General features: G+C 41.4%; 3 protein-coding genes across 6 annotated transcripts in view; 1 reads left to right on the top strand and 2 right to left on the bottom strand.

Moving 5' to 3' along the window:
- Nucleotides 1–82: 82 nt before the first annotated feature.
- On the bottom strand, nucleotides 83–6,857 carry riok3 (RIO kinase 3 (yeast)). Of its 2 annotated transcripts, XM_067485383.1 has the most exons (13): nucleotides 6,532–6,856; nucleotides 5,332–5,447; nucleotides 5,086–5,231; nucleotides 4,894–5,001; nucleotides 4,540–4,649; nucleotides 4,075–4,218; nucleotides 3,701–3,828; nucleotides 3,419–3,601; nucleotides 3,002–3,161; nucleotides 2,772–2,852; nucleotides 1,938–2,027; nucleotides 1,634–1,747; nucleotides 83–1,482 (listed from the first exon to the last, which is right to left on the bottom strand). In XM_067485383.1, the coding sequence occupies exons 1-13, from the start codon at nucleotides 6,565–6,567 to the stop codon at nucleotides 1,369–1,371; spliced, it is 1,530 nt and encodes a 509-aa protein (XP_067341484.1). In that variant the 5' UTR covers nucleotides 6,568–6,856; the 3' UTR covers nucleotides 83–1,368. The 2 variants fall into 2 exon arrangements, 1 of the variants encoding a protein (XP_067341484.1); XR_010911686.1 differs by lacking the exon at nucleotides 83–1,482 and having other exon boundaries at nucleotides 1,688–1,747; nucleotides 1,938–2,056; nucleotides 6,532–6,857.
- Nucleotides 6,858–9,556: 2,699 nt separating this feature from the next.
- Nucleotides 9,557–19,548, top strand: LOC137104359 (clavesin-1-like). 3 transcript variants are annotated; one of them, XM_067485386.1, is made up of 9 exons: nucleotides 9,557–9,876; nucleotides 11,301–11,477; nucleotides 11,615–12,343; nucleotides 12,986–13,156; nucleotides 13,389–13,507; nucleotides 14,218–14,392; nucleotides 15,356–15,466; nucleotides 15,762–15,988; nucleotides 16,082–19,548. In XM_067485386.1, the coding sequence occupies exons 3-9, from the start codon at nucleotides 12,242–12,244 to the stop codon at nucleotides 16,158–16,160; spliced, it is 984 nt and encodes a 327-aa protein (XP_067341487.1). In that variant the 5' UTR covers nucleotides 9,557–9,876; nucleotides 11,301–11,477; nucleotides 11,615–12,241; the 3' UTR covers nucleotides 16,161–19,548. The 3 variants fall into 3 exon arrangements, with proteins under 3 accessions (XP_067341487.1, XP_067341488.1, XP_067341486.1); XM_067485387.1 differs by lacking the exon at nucleotides 11,301–11,477 and adding an exon at nucleotides 10,130–11,095; XM_067485385.1 differs by lacking the exon at nucleotides 11,301–11,477.
- LOC137104357 (aspartyl/asparaginyl beta-hydroxylase-like) overlaps nucleotides 15,810–20,384 on the bottom strand; it is a 33,671-nt gene continuing 29,096 nt past the window's right edge. The window contains exon 28 of the mRNA XM_067485358.1: nucleotides 15,810–15,949. The gene's annotated coding sequence lies outside the window, so the exon portion shown is untranslated. The remainder of the gene's footprint in view (nucleotides 15,950–20,384) is intronic.

The following is a 20,384-nucleotide window of genomic DNA, read 5'->3' as shown; positions in this document are numbered from 1 at the left end:
AGTTTTGCACAGTCACGTGAGACACAAATTTTGCGTAAAAGCAAACAAAATCCAAACAAAGACCAGACCCATATGAAACATGTTACACGTTCGTGATAATTCGCCTTTTATTGAATAAAAAGCAAAATCTTAGGTTTTAAATGTCACCATTTGCCTGCAGACATGTTCAGACAGCTCTTCATTAGAATTTATGCACCATGACTTCAAGTTTAATCAGCATACATTCAACCATGACATTTAATTTTCCATTAAAGACAAAAACACACAATAATGTGCAATAAGCAAGCAAACACTTAGATGAATGTTCTATGTTCTAAAAGCCACTCATGACGTGTCACTGCAAACATCAAAACCCTTTTCCAATTTTTTTAATTGTCATAATGCAAGACTAACTGCTTGCACTAATCTGATTTTGATACATCTTTTTATTCACCAAAACATATAATAAGCCCCTGGCTTTAGCTCCTACAAACCACACCACCGTGACCCCTGAACTGCTGAAAACAGACAGAATTCAGAGAACAGCTGTGAAGATGAATTAAATAAGTCATGATGACAAAGGAAAAAATTCAGAGGTTTGAAAAGGAAGCAGTGTGATGCTTCTCTTGCCATGCTGGTAAAACTAAACATGGAGAACCACAGAGACAGAGAGACGTGTTGGACATTTGTGGAGAAGTTTCTGTACAAGAAAAACTCACCGTGGCACAATTGATGTTAATGTTGTCCACACCTGAGTTAAATACATGTGACTTACAAACTTGAAACATCAATGCAAAATGATCTGATCTGACTAAAGAAAAATCAGAAGTGATCATTAAGGTGTGATGTGTTTGCACCCTTAGTTTCGCCTCCTGAAGTTTGGAGTCGGATATTTATATATACCAAAATGCTGTTCTTCCACATGTGCACCATTATTACAAAACTATAAACAGCTCTAGGTTAACTTCTCCTACATTTGGACACATTTCCATAGAATTCCTCTAGACCCCGGTGGGATCTGTGGAAATGTCACCAGAACTTAAAATAAATGTAAGTGTTTGTGTTTAGCACCTGATGGAAAACAATCTGCATTTAATTCTTACACTAAAACACAAACTGTAAACCAGAAGATTTATGATGTGTTCTCCGCTTCAGCGGCCGGAACAACCAACTCCTCCTGTAACCAGGAGGAGGCGCTGCACCCTGCCTCTTTGAAGGAAGCAGTCAGGTGGGCCAGTAGGTGGTGGTGGTGGTGGTGGTGGTGGTGGTGGCGGCGGGGGTTGGAGGGGAGGGAGGTCCCAGGTCCTGCGGAGGCATCCTCCGTCCATCTCCTCCTTACAGCATTTTCAACATAGTGGGATCGCGAAGACAGAGCGAGCCGGGCGAGCGTTAGTCATCAGAGTCGGGTTGTAAAGGAGGATCTCCATCTTCAGAGGCGACAGGAAAGGTTTTCTTCCCTCGCTTCTGCACGTGGTCCTCGTTCCTCTTCTCCAACGCCACAATCTGTCAGAGTGAACACAGACACCTCTTTTACCTGCTGATTTTAATGTTTGGCTCTTGCTCTGCTGCAGACTCTCATCCATTTTAAAAACTCTATGAAGCTTTATGAAACATCTGTACAGTGTGTTTGATTGTGCACATGTGTGTTTGTTACCTGAGCCACAAATTCAGCCTCGTCCTCTGCACCAACGGGGATGTTGAGTCCGGACACGGCGTTAAAAAGATCGTACACACTCATTGCTTCGCTCACACCTCTCTTCTGGAAGAACTGTAGCACAAACAAATGATCATACACACACCAAAACCCAAAGTCCACATTACTGTTGTTGTTGTTGTTGTTGTGCGTATTCAAGGAGGAAAAACGAGTGACAATGCACACTGAGGATTTTATAGCACATGTTTTCACGAGTCAAAATTAAACAAAAAGGTGTGCAGCGCGTTAAGAAACTGTCCGTTACCGTGGAAACATTCCTGCAGTCTCTGAAGAGGAATTCTAGACCGTGAGGATGTGTGGGCTCCACAGACTGACTGACATCTATCAGCCACACCTACAACACACACACCCATCAGAACAGCACTGCAGAGGATGGACAAATAATGAGCAAAAATATAAACCAAAAGCTCCAAATGAGACAAAAAACAACTTTGCTACACAGACATGAAGAAGAATGACCAAAATGATTGGTCAGCCTCCGTCCTTGGTGGCTGCAATCAAGATTAAAACATTTAAACCATAAATACACTTATTGGGACAAAAACAGGACGAGAAAATGTATTGTTTTGTTCAAGAAATGTTTGATAGCATTTTTACTATTTTCTGACATTTTGTCCATGAAGTGGGTCATGGTCCTCTTTATATAAAATGACTGCTTTGATTAATAAACTGTTTCTCAATTTCTTTCCCACATTATGTCAATTTAACTTGTTAATAATTCTTAAAAGCACGTCTACTTTTTCCTCTTATCATTGAAAAAATGTGCAATAAATATTTATTTTCAAACTTTAACTGCTCAAAATAAGAAGTCTTCTACTTCTCCATGGAAGTTATAACCCTGCACCTGAATTATTTGAGCTGATTATTAGACTAAACTTAGCTTCCACTAATCATGCAGAGAAACTATTTCTAGAGTGAAATCATGCACAAATCTTCTGTACAGAAAGCAGAGAGCAACAAGGGAGAACAGAAGCTAGACAGATTTTGGAGGGGAAGAAAAAAATGGACATAGAATGAAAAGCAGTAAACAATTAACATCAGAGTTAATAAAGGACAAACAGCAAAAAGGCAGTTGTACCTTCCCTTCGTGCCACAGCATGTTGTATTCACTGAGATCAGCGTGAACCAGGTTACACTCCTGATACAGCTGCTGCATCATCTGCATACAGACAGAGAAAGAATAAGTTAACATTTACGGAGTCAAGATGCACAACAGCGTCACACTTGCGAGGTATCCAGGTAGCTCCTGACTTACTGCATCTACACAAACAGTACAAACTGTCTTCCCTGTGCAGTACATGTACGTACATGTAGGACCTGGTAGTAGGCATTCTTGATGTCCTCTGAGTTTAACATGGCGTCTTTAAGTTTAGGAGCAGGAACGTGGTCTTTACCAATGAATGACATCACCAGAATGTGCTTCTTCAGCAGCACCACCTCCGGACAGGGAATCTCTGCTTTCTTCATCCTGAAGACACAAACACACAATAAATTGTGTAATTATGTTAACAATAGGTGGTGGAAGCCACTGAAAAAGCAGCATGAGAGGCGAGTTGATAGAACTTTGCGTCTTGTCACAACAGTCTTAAAAACAACAAGCTGACATCAAGCACAGACATCCTAAACTATGGCTACTAGAACCAGGTTGTGGAACAGTACAATTATTTCTAAAGACACTGATGAAGGGTAATTAGCAGCTGTAGCAGCAGTGGGATCTGTATTTACCGGCTCAGGTTGTGCATCTCCTTCTCAGCCCACAGCCTGATGATCTTGCGTGGGTTCAGCTTGCTGAAGCGATCTTTGAAGCGGTAGTCATCTTTGATGTAACGGTCTCTGTTCCTGAACTCATTCAATGTCGTCTTAAACACCTTCAGCACCACTTCGTCTGGAACGGGCTGCTCCTCCAGGCTGACACAAACACGCCAAAAACACATGATAAATGTCAGCGTCTATCAGGTGGATGCGTCAAGACTGGATCTGATGAAACCTGTCCCTCTGTTCACCCACCTCCCTCCGTCAGCATGGAAGACAACTGATTCCTTCCCTGTGCTAATGCAGCCGTTGATGTTTTCCAGGACGCCGGAGTTCACCATCTTATACATTAGGAGCCGAGTGCGAGGGTCCACTGCTTGTTCCTGAGAAAAGAAAGAGGTTATGCTTAAGAAACAGGGAGCTGTGTGTGTTGTTATCACTAAAATTTGCCTTTAAACTTTGCATGTATATTAAAAAATGGTTCTATCTGATTTTGTGTTTCCTTCAGAGGTGTACTTTCCATTTACGTTAGACACAAACTATCAATTCACCATCTCCATAAAAATTGAAGACGTTACTGCAAGACGGCACAGGCACTGAAACATTTAACACGTGAAACCTCTACGCACAGCGGTGGAGTGCTCCTTCTTCTCATGCAGCTTGGCGCTGCGTCGCTGCTCGCTGTAGCAGTGTTGCTTCAGAGAGTTAAACACCTGGTTGGATAATTTCAGGTCCATGCCCAGTCCGTCGCCGACAAGGACTTCTGGAGCAAACTGGAGCAGGAGGAAGAGGGAACAGCTCAACATACGTTTTTCCTTCTAGTCACAGAAGTTACTGTTTTCACTGAAACACTCAGTAGGTAACAAAACAGACAATTCCTGCTTTAAAATACAACGTGGCAATGTAACGATATGCTGCACAAGTCCTCATGGATTCTGATGTATTTTTGTTTCCAGACCTCCTGTTTTTGTCATTTTAGGCCTTTGATTTGCTCTCCTGCCACAGCCTGACAGGTGTCAGTGAAACAGTAAACCTGCACATTTCTCTTTTAAAATTCCATTTCATGCGTGTTAAAGAGCACGTGTGTTTCTTACATTGTCCATTCGAGCTGTGTTCTTGCGGCCACAGGTTTCTTCGTCATGTTTGGTGGTGATGTTCTTGCCTTTCCCAATAAAACCTTTCCTGGGTGTGGTCTGAGGTTTGTCTGAAAGATCGGCGTAGAAAATGTAGTGATTCATGGACAGTGACTTCGCAAATTACAGTGAGAGGACTTGAAAAAATGTCAACAAGGATTTTAACAGACTGGACAGACAGGAAAATGTTGTTCTTTTTTTAATTACAGTATTTAACTGACTGTTTTGTTTATTTCTGTAGGTACAGTGGTATTAGAAATTAAGACCTTTAACTTTCTGCAGATTTTACAGAGCGAAAATGTGACTGTATGTTACCGGCTTTGTAGGGGTCGTGTCTTGTGTCCTGCCAGTCCACTTCATCTTCTGAGCTGTCACTGCCTTCATATGGATGGACCATGCGATAATTCTCGAAGGAGATGGAAACTATACACACACATTAAAAAAAAAAAAACATGTGGTCACTAATTAACAAACCTTTTTCTTTTTTGTGTTATCTCATTGTTCTACCTTTGCTGTCTCCGTTGAACTTCTTTTCTTCACGGCGGAGCTGATCGTCGAACTCGCGGTCGAATTGCATCTGCAACATCTGAGCGAGCATCAGGTCACTGGTTGTATCTGGCACTTCATCTGTCAACAGCTGATCTGCTCCAGGCCTGAGAAACAGAACACACAGAGGAAAAAGTCAAACAAACCGTGTCCACACAACCATAGAATCACAGAACAAATATCCGGGTGAGTGAGGTGAACACTTACTCTGTGAGTGTAGGGAAGGTGTGGTTGTCTTCATCCAGCTGTTTGGCCAGCTGCTCACTCATCACATCAACCAGAGAGCAGGCTGGAGCAGCCGTAGTCACCGAACCCCACGGGTTCTGCAGCAAACAAACACATAAGCTTAAGTTTAATTGCTCCTTTAGATGTATCTGGAAGCTTTATCAACTTTGCAGATTCAGATTCTTATAAAAAAATATACCAAACTAAGGAAGGATTATGCATTTTAGAAATGGAGTAGCTCGCCGCAGGCAGAGCGATTAAAATCAGGTTCACCTTTATGTGCTGCTGTTTCACACAAAAAACATCTCGAATCGACTTGTACATTCACATTATCAATGTCTTTAATTTAAATACTAATGTTTAAATTACTTAGTTTTTAATCAGTCAACTAGACTGACTGCTAAGGGAATACTTTCTTTTTCTTTTCTTCATTTTTAGAGCACATATGTTACACTTCCAACAAATGGTACCAATTTTAGTTAATTGGTGAACTGGGGGCATCTCTCCAGCCAAACCGTGTGTAAAAATTGAGTCTCTCTAGAATCCAATAATAATCAATAACCTTTGACTGACACGTAAATAAAATCATAGTCTCAATACTGAATATAACAAATGACTTCATAAAGTATCTTTACATGAACCAACGTATGACGTCACTCTGTTACTATGTAAACTCGTGTTATGTAACCACAACACTGGGTTTGACTCACCCACAGTAGAACTATAAAAAAGTGAGACAAGTTCAGACATGTCTGAGCTTGGTCTCTAATCCTTCTTTGTTTAGGATCCTCCCGCATGAATGAGGGACTTATTATAACCACAACATTTTTCTTTTTTATTTTAAATAATTAATCAATCTAAAAAAGTCTTCAATCTGAAGTTGTTTACAGTTCAGTCGCCTGAAGCATGTGTCCCATCCCATCATTCATTCATTCATTCGTTCGTTTAAACTAGCTGTTAAACGGCGGCTAAAGTGTCGCACATAAGTCACCGTCTCGCCATTATGGTGACTGACAGCTGCTGAGGGCAGTGTCCAGTCACTGGGATCTGTCTTCAGCCTTTTCAGGACAAGACGCGGCCATAATGCATTTGATAAGCAGCTAGCGTTCACGCTAACAGGCGAATGTCTCCGCTTTTGGAGTTCAATAACAGACTCTGACAACTAAGCAAAACGTTTCTTACCTTCGGTGTCTCTGCAGTGACACTTGTTGGATCCATGGTTTCAGAACAATTACGCGATTGTGTGTCTGCAGCGTGAATGGTAACTAGCCGCTGAGCTAACGTTAGCACGTTTGAGTGCGGATTTAGCGATTAAAAACGAGGCCTGAAATGGGACTGATAACAACGTCCCACAATATGACGTTTACGGTAACGGCCGTGCAAACTTTAGATAATATTTAAAAAAGTAATATCAAAGCTTTTTAAAGTAACCCGACACCTGAAACGAGGTAGAGAAATTGACTGAGGTGTTTCCCAGTACCGTGGACTTTGGCACAACAGGAAGTGCGTAACGTCGGAGGAGGCCCCGACCGCGCGCCTTCAAAATAAAAGCATTGACTGCAACTAGAAAAAGCAGCTTCCAAAGCGGAAATGCAGCGCGAACGCTTCGGCGGCGGGAGTTTTTCCAAGCAAAGCTGAGAAAAGGCTGAAGTAGCTGAAACAAAATGTCGCTCCTTATATACCGGTTGGGGAAACTTCAAAGGCAGTTCGCGTCGAAAATGTCAAAGGCAATTATATGACGTCATTGCTTATGTCATTGATAATAATAACAATATCTAGAAAAAAGCATTTCCAAAAAGAAAACCCGCTGTAAATGCTTCAGTGCTGAAAGGATTTTTCCAAGCAAAGCTGAAAAAGCGGAACTTAAAAAAAGTATCCAAAAGGATTTTATTTTGAAAGTGTGCATCCTGTCCCTGTGTGTGTGTGTGTGTGTGTGTGTGTGTGTGTGTGTGTGTGTGTGTGTGTGTACGCCACAAACTCGTTTTAGCATTTCCATGCTAATATGAATATAAATTGCCTTTTCAGTACAATGTGTTTAAACTAGATAACCAAGCTAACAGAGATAACAGAGCACTGATGAACCTCTGTTTGCAACAGATACCACACATTTGTATAGTATGTAAGTAAGCTTAGGTAATACATACGCTTTTACTTAAAGTTAAAATACTGTACAAAAGAGAAAACAACACATAATAAAGCAGCACACTTTTCATTTTGTCTAAGCCAAACTTTTATTCTGTATTTATTCTTTTTCACACCATTGTTAAAGCGCCTGTTGTACTGGAGTCAACGCTCGGCACTTTTTCCGTTTCTCCTGCTTTTCAACCTGAATTCATTCATAGAATAGATTTTCTGTTATTTCATTAAGATCAGAATGTATACAATCTGTCTTTTATCTTAATAAGTCACACACCCAAAATGCTATTATATACAATTCAGTTATGGTCCAATACATGCAATAAATGTGCTATCAAGACATTTTAGTAAGGAGAATATCTTCTTACCTTGGGTGTCTTTCCCCTCACTTTTCCAGCACGAGCCAGAGATACACGAACCTTACCTGGGGGGGTATAAGAATAATGCTTTAAACATTTCAGACACATATATAGCTGTACATCAACACAGCAGCCTGTCAGCTACCTTCAAAGTACAGTGCTTCGAGACGCCACAGGACGCCAAGGAAGCATCATTCTCCAGTGGGCAGCCAGCGAGCCACAGCACCTGATCCTCAACCAGGACACTCTCCAGAGCTCGGACATGGGGCCGTCCAACAACATCTTCATGATTACTTTTCACACTAGAAGCTTATCTTGACTTTACATTTGTATGCTTCAGAAAGATTGAAGCTGTGCAATAAAACATGACGCCAATCCTGTGTTTTACTTTGATCTGTCCAACTGTCACCTCTCCAGTCATCTAAAGACTGTGAGTGTTCCGGGCATCTGGGCAGCGAAAGGATTTTCCAAGCAAAGCTGAAAAAAGCTGAACTGCTTTTGCTGAAATTAAACGTCACTTCCTTATGTAGTGGTTAGGCAAACTTCAAAGCCAGCTAGCCTTAAAAACTGCACTTGATGATGTCATCCAATCCATGATTTGTAAAGTATAAAATCTTAAAAAGTATTTAAAAGAACAACAAATAATCTTGTTCATAAGCTCAATGTTTGGAAGTTTGAACAGTGTTTCTAGCTGAAAGTAGTTAGGCGCCAAAACGTACGGAAGATGGAAGTCAGAATAATTAATAATAATAATAATAATAATAATTGGCCTGGTGAAACAGCGATGTCTCTTTGATTTTATTCTGATCAGAAAAATTGGACTTCAATAAAGTAAAAAGGGTAGAGCACTAACTCTTCCTTTGTACTTGGTCCCGTGTGGAAACTCTGCAGTTGAGCATTGACTTCTAGTACAAAATGAGTGAACTAACTAAAGTTGCTGGTCTGAAGGTGAGAAAAACAGAGGAGAACCACACTAGCAGCACAAAGCCACACAGAAACACCTGCGGTGGTTAAGATCACACCGTGATGAAGCTTACATTCATAGGTTTCTGTAGAAGATGGACGGTACAATGAATGAATAAATCTCATTTAACGGACTACGGAAGCCAAACATCCTCAGTTTGCTCCTTAATTTAGTGAATGAACTACAGTAAATACTGTAGTACACTGTGTGTACAGTACATGTACTCTTCATGTGTGCGTGTACCCAGATGAGTGCACGAACCTAGTGTGCGCGCTTACAGGCTACAGCCTCGTGAACGCGCGAAACGAGAGCACACCGATGAGCTTAGTCAAACCGGATATAAGACCGGAAACGCATGGAGTGCGGTTTCATAATAAAAGCATACATTAGTTTGGAACGCTTCAGCTTCGGTTAGTTTTTGGTGATTTTGTGTGTCTGTCATTCTGTCATTTCTTGTTTGTTTTAGCTGCCATGCACATCTTTAAGGTCGTTTTCCTGAGGATGCATTTGGCTGTTTAGCAAAACATTTAATTTTATATCACTTTAGTAAATTCTGTCCAGTTTTTGTTATTTCTTGTCTTTCTTTCGTTATTTCCTGTTTCTTTTGAATCCTTTCTTCCCACAGAAGCACCAGCATTCAGTAATCCACTCATAATAAAATCTCCCTAAACCTTAATATCAGTTATGTAATAAAACGATTATTTATTTTATTTTTTATTTAAATTTTCTTGACAACCGGAAGCGCTGCTCTGCATTGTACTGTCTTGACAGCTTCGGAGCAGCCTGACGTCTTCTCGGAGCACAAAGTGAAAACGCATCCGTCAGACTCTCCTCCTCCTGCTCGCAGGTTTGCGATGCCCGGACGGACACACAACGAGAAGGTTCGATCACATCCATTCAGTCCTCCTGCTCCTGTGGTTTGAATTAGGACGCACATCTCTCAGTGTCTGCAGGAGACCGATGGCCATCATCACCGTCCACAGCATCAGCACCACCACCATCGGAGGGCCGACGGGCCAGTCAGGACGGCCGGGATTTAACCAGCACACTTAGCAGGGTCGCTCCACTGTGAGTATTTTGTTGTTATTATTTCATTTCCCTGTAAAACCCAGCGGAAATGCAGAAACTGGGATAAACATGCTGACTTCTGGGGGATGAGCTGTCATTTCTGCCTCCCTGTGAGGACATTCCGTGAGGACACACACAACCTCCACGTGATGGGGGTCACTTTGATCATCACACAAACGTCTACACGTAGATCCTAAGTCTGCTCTTCACATATGACAGAAAATCTTAACTTCTTCTTTATGTTTGATCCTAGCTCCCGGTGGGACATTCAAGTGTCTCCGGACCGAGTAGGACACAATTAATGTGAACGGCAGATGGGGACAAGGTGGGGGGCGGGGTGTGAGAACACCTCCCCCACAAGAGGCACACATGAAAAGAAAGATGGAGTTTATTTAGCTCCCAGGAGGCCTTGAAAAGTACACAGTCAAATACATAAGTACACGAGATATGGCGAGTATATTATTAGGTCATGAGCGCAGACAAACAAGGTGCTGAAGCTAATGTTTTTACATACATCATCAAACATGCAAAGTACTGTGGAAACAGTAACTGAACCAGTGGTGGAAAGTAACCCAGTCATTTATTTGAGCACTTTTACTCACCTCGTTTTATTTGATACCTCACTTTTTAGAATCAGATTAATTAAACAAAATACAATATAATCATCAGACTTTTACTATGAAATTTAGCAGCTACCTGGCAGTACTTAAAGTACTTCACAGTATAAGTATTAGATTTGCATAAACAGTGCAGAAGATTAAATCAGCTGCATAGTTTCTGCAGTGATAAATACATTAATGCGTCAATAAATATGATCTCATCATATTGTTTGTACTGATGTGAAATGAGACTTCTCCATAAATAGTTATGGAGCTATAGGTATTTCATAAACAAATAGTTTTGAATGCAGTATGTTTACTTTTTAAAAGTATAAGTACTTGTACACTGTAGTAATTATACTTTAGTAAGTAAACTGAGTACTTTTTCCACCTTTGGCAGCAATAACCTTCAAAATAAAGCGCATCCTTCAGCTGCAGATTTGTTCTTCTGTCATCTTTTCCAGCCCACGAGCGTCAACAATTCTTCTTCTATGGTTTTCAGAAATCTCCTTGGTGCAAGCGATGACACACGTCTACAAACCTGTGTATCAAGATCAGACTTTGTCTTCTTTATGGCAGAGTTACACCTGGTTGAACTGACCACATCAATAATTGCAGAGGTTCATGCACCATTAAAAAATAAAGAATTATTGTTATTTTTGAACCTTCTTCTTCTTTTTCTTTGGGCTGTTCCTTTTCAGGTGTCGCCACAGCGAATCATGTGCCTCCATCTAACTCTGTCCTCTGCATCCTCTTCTCTCACACCAACTGACTTCATGTCCTCTCTCACTACATCCATAAATCTCCTCTTTGATCTTCCTCTAGACCTCCTGCCTGGCAGCTCCAACCTCAGCCCCTTCTTCACTTCTGCTCCCTGTAACCTCACCGTTCCACCTGGGTCCTGGTTTTCTGTCTTACTGTGGCTAAGCTTCATCTCCACCTCCACCTCTCTAGATTTTCCTCCACCCTTTTCCTGTCACACCTGCAGCCCACCTCACCACGGTCTTACAGAATTGTACTTTGAGCACTTTTCACTTGTGTAATTGTATGCATTGCTTCACCAGTGTCATAGTTTTAAAATGTCCATGATTCATTATCACATTTTACTCCACATTGAAGGAAATGTCTTTGTCTTGCAGGCTGAGGAATCCCACATCAGACCAAGTTGCCTTAGCCTGACCTTTGACCTTTCTCTGACATCTGACCCATCGCTGTCGAGCCTGCAGCTGAGACCTCATTACGATGAAGCAGAGCGTCAAAGACTCTGAGTGATGATCCTGAAACACCAGGACTGAGCTCTGAAAGAGGACGGAGCCGTGAGACGCTGAGCGGGAAGACGAGCTGGACAAAAAGGATGTGATGTGTATTGTGACTCCAGCTGACTGAAAAACTGGATCTTTTCAATCCAGCATCGATAACCAAAAACATATTTCTCTTTCATCCAGAGGAAGAAGGCTTCAGCTTCAGGAGCTGTTTCTGCAGCAGTGGATGTACGACTACACTCGTCTCTCACTGAGTAAAAACCTCAAACTGTTTCCTTCTCGCTGCCTTTTGTAAACGTGAAAATCAAAGACAAACAGCAAATACGATTGTTTTTCACATGGGAAAAGTCAATTTTCTAACACACTTCAACACCTGAGCCACAAAAACAGCCTGTACTGCAAAAATCTGTCTCGGATTGCAAGTGGGAAAAAAACCCTGGACGGTAAAGGCGTCACAGGTGGACACGGGAGCTTGGATTAGAAAACAAACGAGAGCGAGACGCCATGATGACGCACCTGAACGCCGGGCTGAGCTCGGAGACGACGGAGAAAGCTCGATTAGAGCTGAACGAAAACCCGGACACTCTGCATCACGACATCCAGCAGGTAAACAGCAGCACACACCTGAGGTATTTCTACTCTGCCAGAGTATTTCCATTCCCTGATACTTCACACTAAATTGCTGTACTTTGGCTTCTTCTCAGCTCCCAGGTTTTTTTAAAAACTTCTTCCAAAGAGCTCACGCTTAAAATTCTCACTTAACGTTTGCTTTTTTCCTTCAGTCCTTCAGGAAGCATGTAGCTCGATTCTCATACTTGTACTTTTCAAAGCAGGACAGTAAATTGTACTGTTTTTCTCGGTTCTTCTCGGTTTCTCGGAAAGACAAACGGGGGTTTAATGTAAAAGACATGCACAGCTGAAGCTTCACATTTAAACATGTGAATGGTGGATTTTGTCCCGCCTCACGTCCATTAAAGGGCCTGTGAAGCTTTCGCAGTCGTCCACCTGCAGATGTCCAAATGACAGAGGAAAATGCTCCATAATTACCCAGTGAACATGCAGCTCCTGAAAACCAATTATCCTCTGGTAAAGGTAAAGGTGAGCGCTGCGAGCTGCTGCATGCTGGGACATGGAAGCAGTCCACCGAGTGTGTGCATCAGTGTTGCATGTCACTACTGTTCCACCTTCTTTTAACTAGGCTCAATTTGAAGTTGTCCCCTCTGCTTTTTCTCGCGTTGTTAAATTGAGGTGCGGGACATGATTGTGACGCGGCCGGACATCGGTTTCCTGCGGACGGACGATGACTTCATCCTTCGCTTCCTCAGAGCCCGGAAGTTCGACCAGGTGGAGACCTTCAGGCTGCTGGCCCAGTACTTCCAGTTCAGACAGCAGAACCTTGACATGTTCCAGAGCTTCAAGGTTGGTTTGTGATTTTAATCTCTGAACGTGTAACTGTAGACAGTCTTCCCTGCTCCGTTTCTCTCCACTCAGACCTTCACCTACGTCCTCGAGCGCATTTGCCGTCTCAGGTAACGCAGGGTCAGCAGTTTGCTTCACAGGAGGCTTTGACAGTTAGGTTGGGTGTCCACTTACTTTTAGCTAAACACCACGTATTCACACAGGTCCCTCAATGCGTGCGTCTGTGTTTCAGGTGGATGATCCTGGTATTAAGCGAGCCTTGATGGACGGATTCCCGGGTGTCCTGGAGACTCCGGACCAACATGGACGAAGAATCCTCATCCTGTTCGCCTCCAACTGGGACCAGAGCAGGTCTCTCTCACACACACAGTCACTGGTCTTACTATGAGGACGATCATTGACGTAACACATTCTCTAGCTCCGTACCCTGACCTTAAAGGACAGGTTCACAAATTATCAGGTCTTCAAGGCCCCTAGAAACACTGGAGGAGTAAAACCATCCCCTTCTCTTTATACTGGACCTCGTAAAGCGATGGAGGACAAAATCCACAGTCCTCGTTTTTTGCAAAAACGTGTTAAATGTGAGTCCTCAGCGAGTGGAGTGTGTGAAGTGTTGTCGAGGCCTCAAGCTGTACGTTGTGTTCAGATAAACATTTCCACACAGCTGTGCCTGTGGATCCGCGAGCAGAAAGATTGATCCCATGGTCACTGTCTCAATGATCAAAAACATAACGTCTAACGCTGATTCCAACCTGAACCCTACAAATCTGAATCCTGAACCTACCATGGACACAATGTCCTCACAACATGGTACAAAAACTGAATTTGCCCAAACAATCACACACACGGATCCATCTATTGACTGAAAACACAAAAAGTCCAATGAGCCGTTTCTTCACTTGGACTAAAAATAGACAAGTAAACCAGAGTCTGTTGAATTCGGTGCAGTTAAGACTCAGAGCGTGACGAACGTGTCACGCTGACTTTAGCTATTGATTAACTCCCGGTCCACACACACACTGATGTTTTCCTCCTCCTCCTCCTCCTCCTCCCTCCATCAGGAACTCGTTCACGGACATCCTTCGGGCCATCCTGCTCTCTCTGGAGGTTTTGATAGAAAACCCGGAGCTGCAGATCAACGGTTTCATCCTCATTATCGACTGGAGCAACTTCTCCTTCAAACAGGCCTCGAAGCTCACACCCAACATCCTCAAACTGGCTATCGAGGGTCTTCAGGTACCACCAGTCCATTAAGCTCTGTTTTGTGTTTGGACAATGTAGTACTGCTATTAAATCGACTAATGACTTTTCCTATTTTAGTACTGTGATTTTATTTCATGTTTATCACCAACATTTCTTATTTCTGACGTACGTCTGACATGTTGTAACAAAATACTCCTGTCATAATGAGATTCTTATCATAACGAGCTGCGTTTCCAATTGACAAAGGAGAACAGTCATAACATATGTCATAATGAGAAATGTAACTCAAAAACAAGAAGTTTTATGGTATTTTCTACTACAAGTTCCTTTTTTTAACAAAAACTTTGTTTTTTGAGATACTTCAATTAAAACTCAAACTTTTCATGCTTATGACAAACTTCTTTTTTCATACAAGCTTCCTTTTTTGTTATGAGATATATCTCTCATAATTAAATCCTTATCATTACAAGCTGTGTTTTTAATTTCATAAAAAATATAGGTTTTGTTATAAGGGTTTCAAAAACCCAAGAATAAAGTATTTTCCAAATTAAATATTTAACAATCGTTTCTATTATTATGAGACAATTTTCCCAGATTTCAGATTTTTTTATCATTCCAAAAATCGGCTTTTTCCATTAGGAAGAGACACATTTTTACAGGATACTTCTCTGAGTGTAACACTTGTTTTAAATAAGATCATTTTCTCATGACAAAAAAAGTTTCTTGCTCCAACAATATTTATCTCGTTTTTATTAGACGTTAGAATAAACAACAGGCTACTTTATCATAAACTTAACACAAACATCAATGAGCAGTTAATAACATTTACCATGAGGTTTTCTGAGGATGCATGACGATCATCGAACATCCAGGTCTGGGGTCTGATACCAGCACTGGATGGTGGTACCAAGTCGTCGCCGTGCGCTCGGACAAAACGAGAACAATCCACAACCTTTGGATCGTTCTGCACGTTTACACTTGTTCTCTTTCCCCCAGGACAGTTTTCCAGCTCGGTTTGGAGGAATCCACTTTGTGAATCAGCCGTGGTACATTCACGCCATGTACACCATCATCAAACCTTTTCTCAAAGACAAGACCAGGAAAAGGGTGAAGACACAAAATCTCTGTTTTCTGCATTTGTTCTATTTTGTTTTCTGTTGTTTCTTGATCACCAGTTTCTCTATATTCATCACCTCCTGCCTCCCCTCTCCTCCATCATTTTCTTTGTGTCCCTTTCATTTTGTCCTCTTCCACTTACCCTTCCCTGCTTCCTTTCTTCTCGTCATTGCCTCTTCTTTGCTTCCTTGTCTCCTTGCACCTCCCTCTCTTTTCCTCCTTTTACTTGTCTCTTATTTCTCTCCTCATCTCTTCTTCTCTTACTCTCTCTCCTCTCCCCCCTCAGATCTTCCTGCACGGGAACAACCTGAACTCCCTTCACCAGCTCATCCAGCCCGAGTGTTTGCCGTCAGAGTTTGGTGGGACGCTGCCGCCGTACGACATGGGAATCTGGGCCCGGACGCTGCTGGGACCCGACTACAACGATGAGACAGAGTACACGCTGACCTACGACGCCCTGCACGTCAGGGAGATCTGTGGAGGAGGAGGGGGAGACAAGGAGATGATGAAGAGGTGAGAAAAGAGGGAGCAGTAGGACTCCTTCCATTTATACTTTAGAAAGACTAATGTATTTATTTATTGATAATATTTGGTTGTTTGTTTTAGGTCTCAGTCGACAGTGGAAACTGGAAGCCTGCGACAAACGGACAGAGAGACCAGCACACCGCTACTGGCCCTGGACTGAACACACTCACTCCCTGTCTCTCTCTCTCACACTCACACACACACACACAGACGAGCATTAATTTACTTCAACACACAAGCTACAACACATTTGTCACGTGCACATCACTGTTTTTGTTTTTGTCCTCTCACTCACACTCTTGTCTTTCTATAGTTGTGAGGACACCAAAGTAAAACCCCCAAACCTTTACTCCAACCTACAGCCAATTCGTGAAGGAGATTTTCTTTGTTGGTGACTAACCCCTTAAAAAGCTGGCGTCAGCTTTTTGGGTTTTGAACAGTTCTTTTGTATCAGGTAATATCAGGTTCAGGATTCACAGAGGAATCAGAGCTTGTTGTGGCTTTTAGACAGTTTATAAGATTTGATGGCAAAAACAGAATATAGAAAACTTATCCTTAAAGATCAGTATCTTCCCTATTTGTCAGTGCAGTATTTAGGCCTCTAAAACGCTTGTGTACAGTAGAACACTACTTTTTAGAGACTGAAACAGTGTTTTAAAAAACAGGAAATACCACTAATATGTGACACATAAGTGTTAAGAGTTTTAGTTCAAACCCATCTTCAGGAGGAAGCGGAGGTGACAAACAAACAACACATCCTGAAGAGCCACCTCACACCTGTTATGCTTATGAGCGGTTGTCACCTTGCTTTTTCACTTATGGTAGTTAGGAAACAGATCGAAAATCCAAAATGGCCTGGTGACATTAGCTGATGTGATGTGGCCAAAAGCAGCAGGGTTTAGGTCGTAAATGTAACGAGCAGGACTTTTGTCATTAGCTCTGTCAGTATCCTCCTTTTGTGCTACTTGGGTTATTTCTCCTGCAGGTAGAAAACAAGAACAGAAACACTTATTTCCTATTAAATCCTGAGAACGTTAGAGAGCCTGGAGATTTTAGGGGTCAGAGTTTACTCAGATTGAACTCTGGCAAATCCTGACGTGAAACACAAGTGTTGGTGTTCATACGATGATAATCTGATGATAATCGATCTCATGGACGTGGCCTTAAACCTGAAGGCGAGTTTTACCCCTCAAACTGGACCAAACAGTTTGTCCACACAACCATAGAAAGACACAGACTCTGTCCTGTCTCTGAGCCGTCTAATGCCTCTTAGCTGAGCCTCTGTCCTGATGTCTACAACAGCAGCAACACACTCCGAGGTGCGATTGTGTGTCAGCATGGCTGCGTGCTTCAAGTCTCGCTACTTCTGTCAGAAACAAGCTGAAATGAGGTTTCGTTTCCGTGAGCCGCGAGTAAGGACGTGGTGAAACTTTATTTAAACCTCAGAAAACAGATTTAAGACAAGCCGTCATGACGTAAGACCGTAAGACGAAACAACAGTGAGATACACAGTCAGATCCAGGACTAGAAACATTTTGAGAGGGTTTCACCATCGAGAATTAATTTAAATGAAGACTGGATTTAACATTAATTTACGATAATCCGGATCTTAACCTTTTAGCCGAATGTAAAGTCTCGTTCAATCTCGTCTAGAACAGTCGTGACTGAATAACCTTAACTTAAAATCCACGTGATGACGTTTTTAAAGCTTCCAAACATTCAACCACAAAGGACGAAGTAGTGAAATGAAAATTTTTTAAAATAATTTTACTTCTTAAGTGTACCAAACGTTCTCTAATGAAACTTCTTGATCTTTAGACAAAACTGGCTTTGGAAAATATGGGGAGATTTTTCTCATTGTACTTTCTGAGAAAGTGACATAAAAGCTGTTTTTGACTGGATTCATTTTGAACCTGAACGGTTGCAACTACAAATGACGATTAGGGCCACAATAAAAAAATTCTCTTATTTATTTCTCATTCTGAAAATTTTCTCAGAATTGTGATTTTCTTTAAAACACAGAATTATTAAAAGTCAAAACTCTTTTTTACATATTGTTTTTTTATTGTGGCTCTACTCATCTGCTGTACAGAAAAGCCTGGTTCCTCTTTCCCAACGACCAGGTTCAAGGGCTGGTTTGGATTCAGTGCCTAATTTAAAAACCAGCTCTTTGCGTTTCCACAGCCAAAGAACTGGCTCTCAGGAAAACTGAGCAGCCCCCACAGCTGCTTTGCTGGTCTAGAACCCAGAACAGCTTCCGTTGAGGCCTGTGGGCCAAGACTGTCATGACCAAGCAGATCAAGTCAAACTTTGTTGTAAAGATACAAATCAGTGGATGATTAATTCAATTTGTTTTACCTGCAATGCCATTGATACCAGTGTAGCTGATGCTAGTTATTGAGCTAAAAGCAGTCAAAAACTAACATTAACAACTTGTGTTCAGTGGTAATGAGAATCATCGTCTTTTAAGCTTTAAAGACATAAATCTGTTCCTTTATTTGGACTTTACTAATTGCATTTCTATGTCAGACGCTAAAAAAACCTTTTATATATTTTTTCTCCTCATTCAGCTTCTCAAAAAGATGAACACACCTTTTGGATTATTCAAGTTGAATATAGGTTTGAACTTCTCTTGAAACAGCTCGACGATGTCACGACTTCATGCCGTAATAAATTTAACCCTTGCTGGTGAAACCCATCTTAGAATGTCTGAGCTGTAAATGTACATCGTAATTAATGTCGAAGAAAACACTTGGATCCGCTGTAATATTTTTAAATACGAACATGGCCGTTTGACCTGTTGTATATGCTGGAGTATATTTTGCAGAACAGGAGATTAAATATTTTGATTTCACCAAAAGGTTTTTGGGACTTTTGGAAGAAAAAGGATTCAAATGTCAGCAAACGTGAAGAAAGAAATTCTATAGAGGTGGAAAGTTCCATAAACCTATGAAGAGAAGGGAGTATGAGAATTTTGACTTTGGCAAACTTATTTCCTTTTTTTCCCTCCTTTCATTTAAAATAATAAAATCATGTCAGGTTAGACCAACTTTGCACAAGCATTTCAAAATGACAACACTACACATAGCAGGAAATGATACACGGCAGAAAACTTTAAACGCTGTTCTACCAGAGTGAAAGGTGACTTTCTGAAAATGTATTGTGCTGTGAAGAAACTGTGGGAAGCCAAACCTTTATCCTCTCCTGCAAAATGATTGTTTTTATTGACTCTCACTTAAAGATTGTATATTATTGTTACTAGTATTATTACACTGCAAAAAGAATGACACACTTGGCAGGTCTTACACAGCTATTTACAAGACATCAGAAAATCCTAAACCAAAAACCGACATACTTCTGATGAAGGTAACAACATTTGCAGGTCGATAGTTTCACATAAATAAAATATGAATGACTTGAAAAGTCTGTGATTTTTTTGCAGTGTATATGATTCATCTTCAGGGCTACACTGAGCAGTGATCTTGTCTCCACTCGACTGTAATGTACTTCCTTTCAATGAATGTATAGAAGTAAACATTTACACCAACGACGTGTTTTATTTGAATGGGTCTTTTATTTTGAAAAGACGAACGCAACATTCACAAAACAGGCCGTTAAACTTATATCCCGAGCGTATTTCGGTGTGATGAAGCAATTTTTGGAGACATTTGCAGCACATTTCCAGCACTGGCCTTTTTTGTGTGTGACAAATGTCATGTGACACTGCTACATACACCATTGTTGTTCAATTATATCTTGATTTTGGTGGTTAACAGTTGTTTAAAGTTCACTCTTTGTTCACTGTCTGACAGTCGATTGGTGGAGTTCAAACCCACCAGAATAACCAAACAGAATTACCACATCCCACTTACTTTTATCTCCATATACCACTGAAGTTCTGGCTTCCATGCTCGTCTGTCGAGATTCATATTAAAGTCCATTCATGAGTCTAAGTGGACATTTGTGCCCGATGACATGAAATTCCAGACATTTCTGAGATACAGTGGGAAAAAATATAGATGGATGTGACTTTAACCCCTTAACCTTTAACCACCAACATCACTTCATCCTCGTGTCCTGGTGGATTCACATTTGAAGACATTTCCCTTGATATTGGAAAAATGCGAAATCCCAGTGAACTTTGACCTCCGACCCCCAACATCTTATCAGTTCATCCTTGAGCCCAATTGAAGGTTTATATCAAAATTGAAGAAGTTTCCTCAAAGGACGGACAGACCTAGAACCCGAAAACCTCAGCGCCTCCCAGACTCAGATTATTTAATACACCCGACTTTACTTTCTGCTATATATGAACTTATGACCCTAGGTGTTCACAAACCTATGCCACATATAAATGATAGTAAATAAATGTCTTTGTCTGCTC

The sequence above is a fragment of the Channa argus genome, chromosome 19 (genome assembly GCF_033026475.1).
Source record: "Channa argus isolate prfri chromosome 19, Channa argus male v1.0, whole genome shotgun sequence".
Classification (NCBI taxonomy): domain Eukaryota; kingdom Metazoa; phylum Chordata; class Actinopteri; order Anabantiformes; family Channidae; genus Channa; species Channa argus.
Note: the sequence above shows the minus strand (reverse complement) of the source record. Positions and strands in the feature narration are given on the sequence as shown.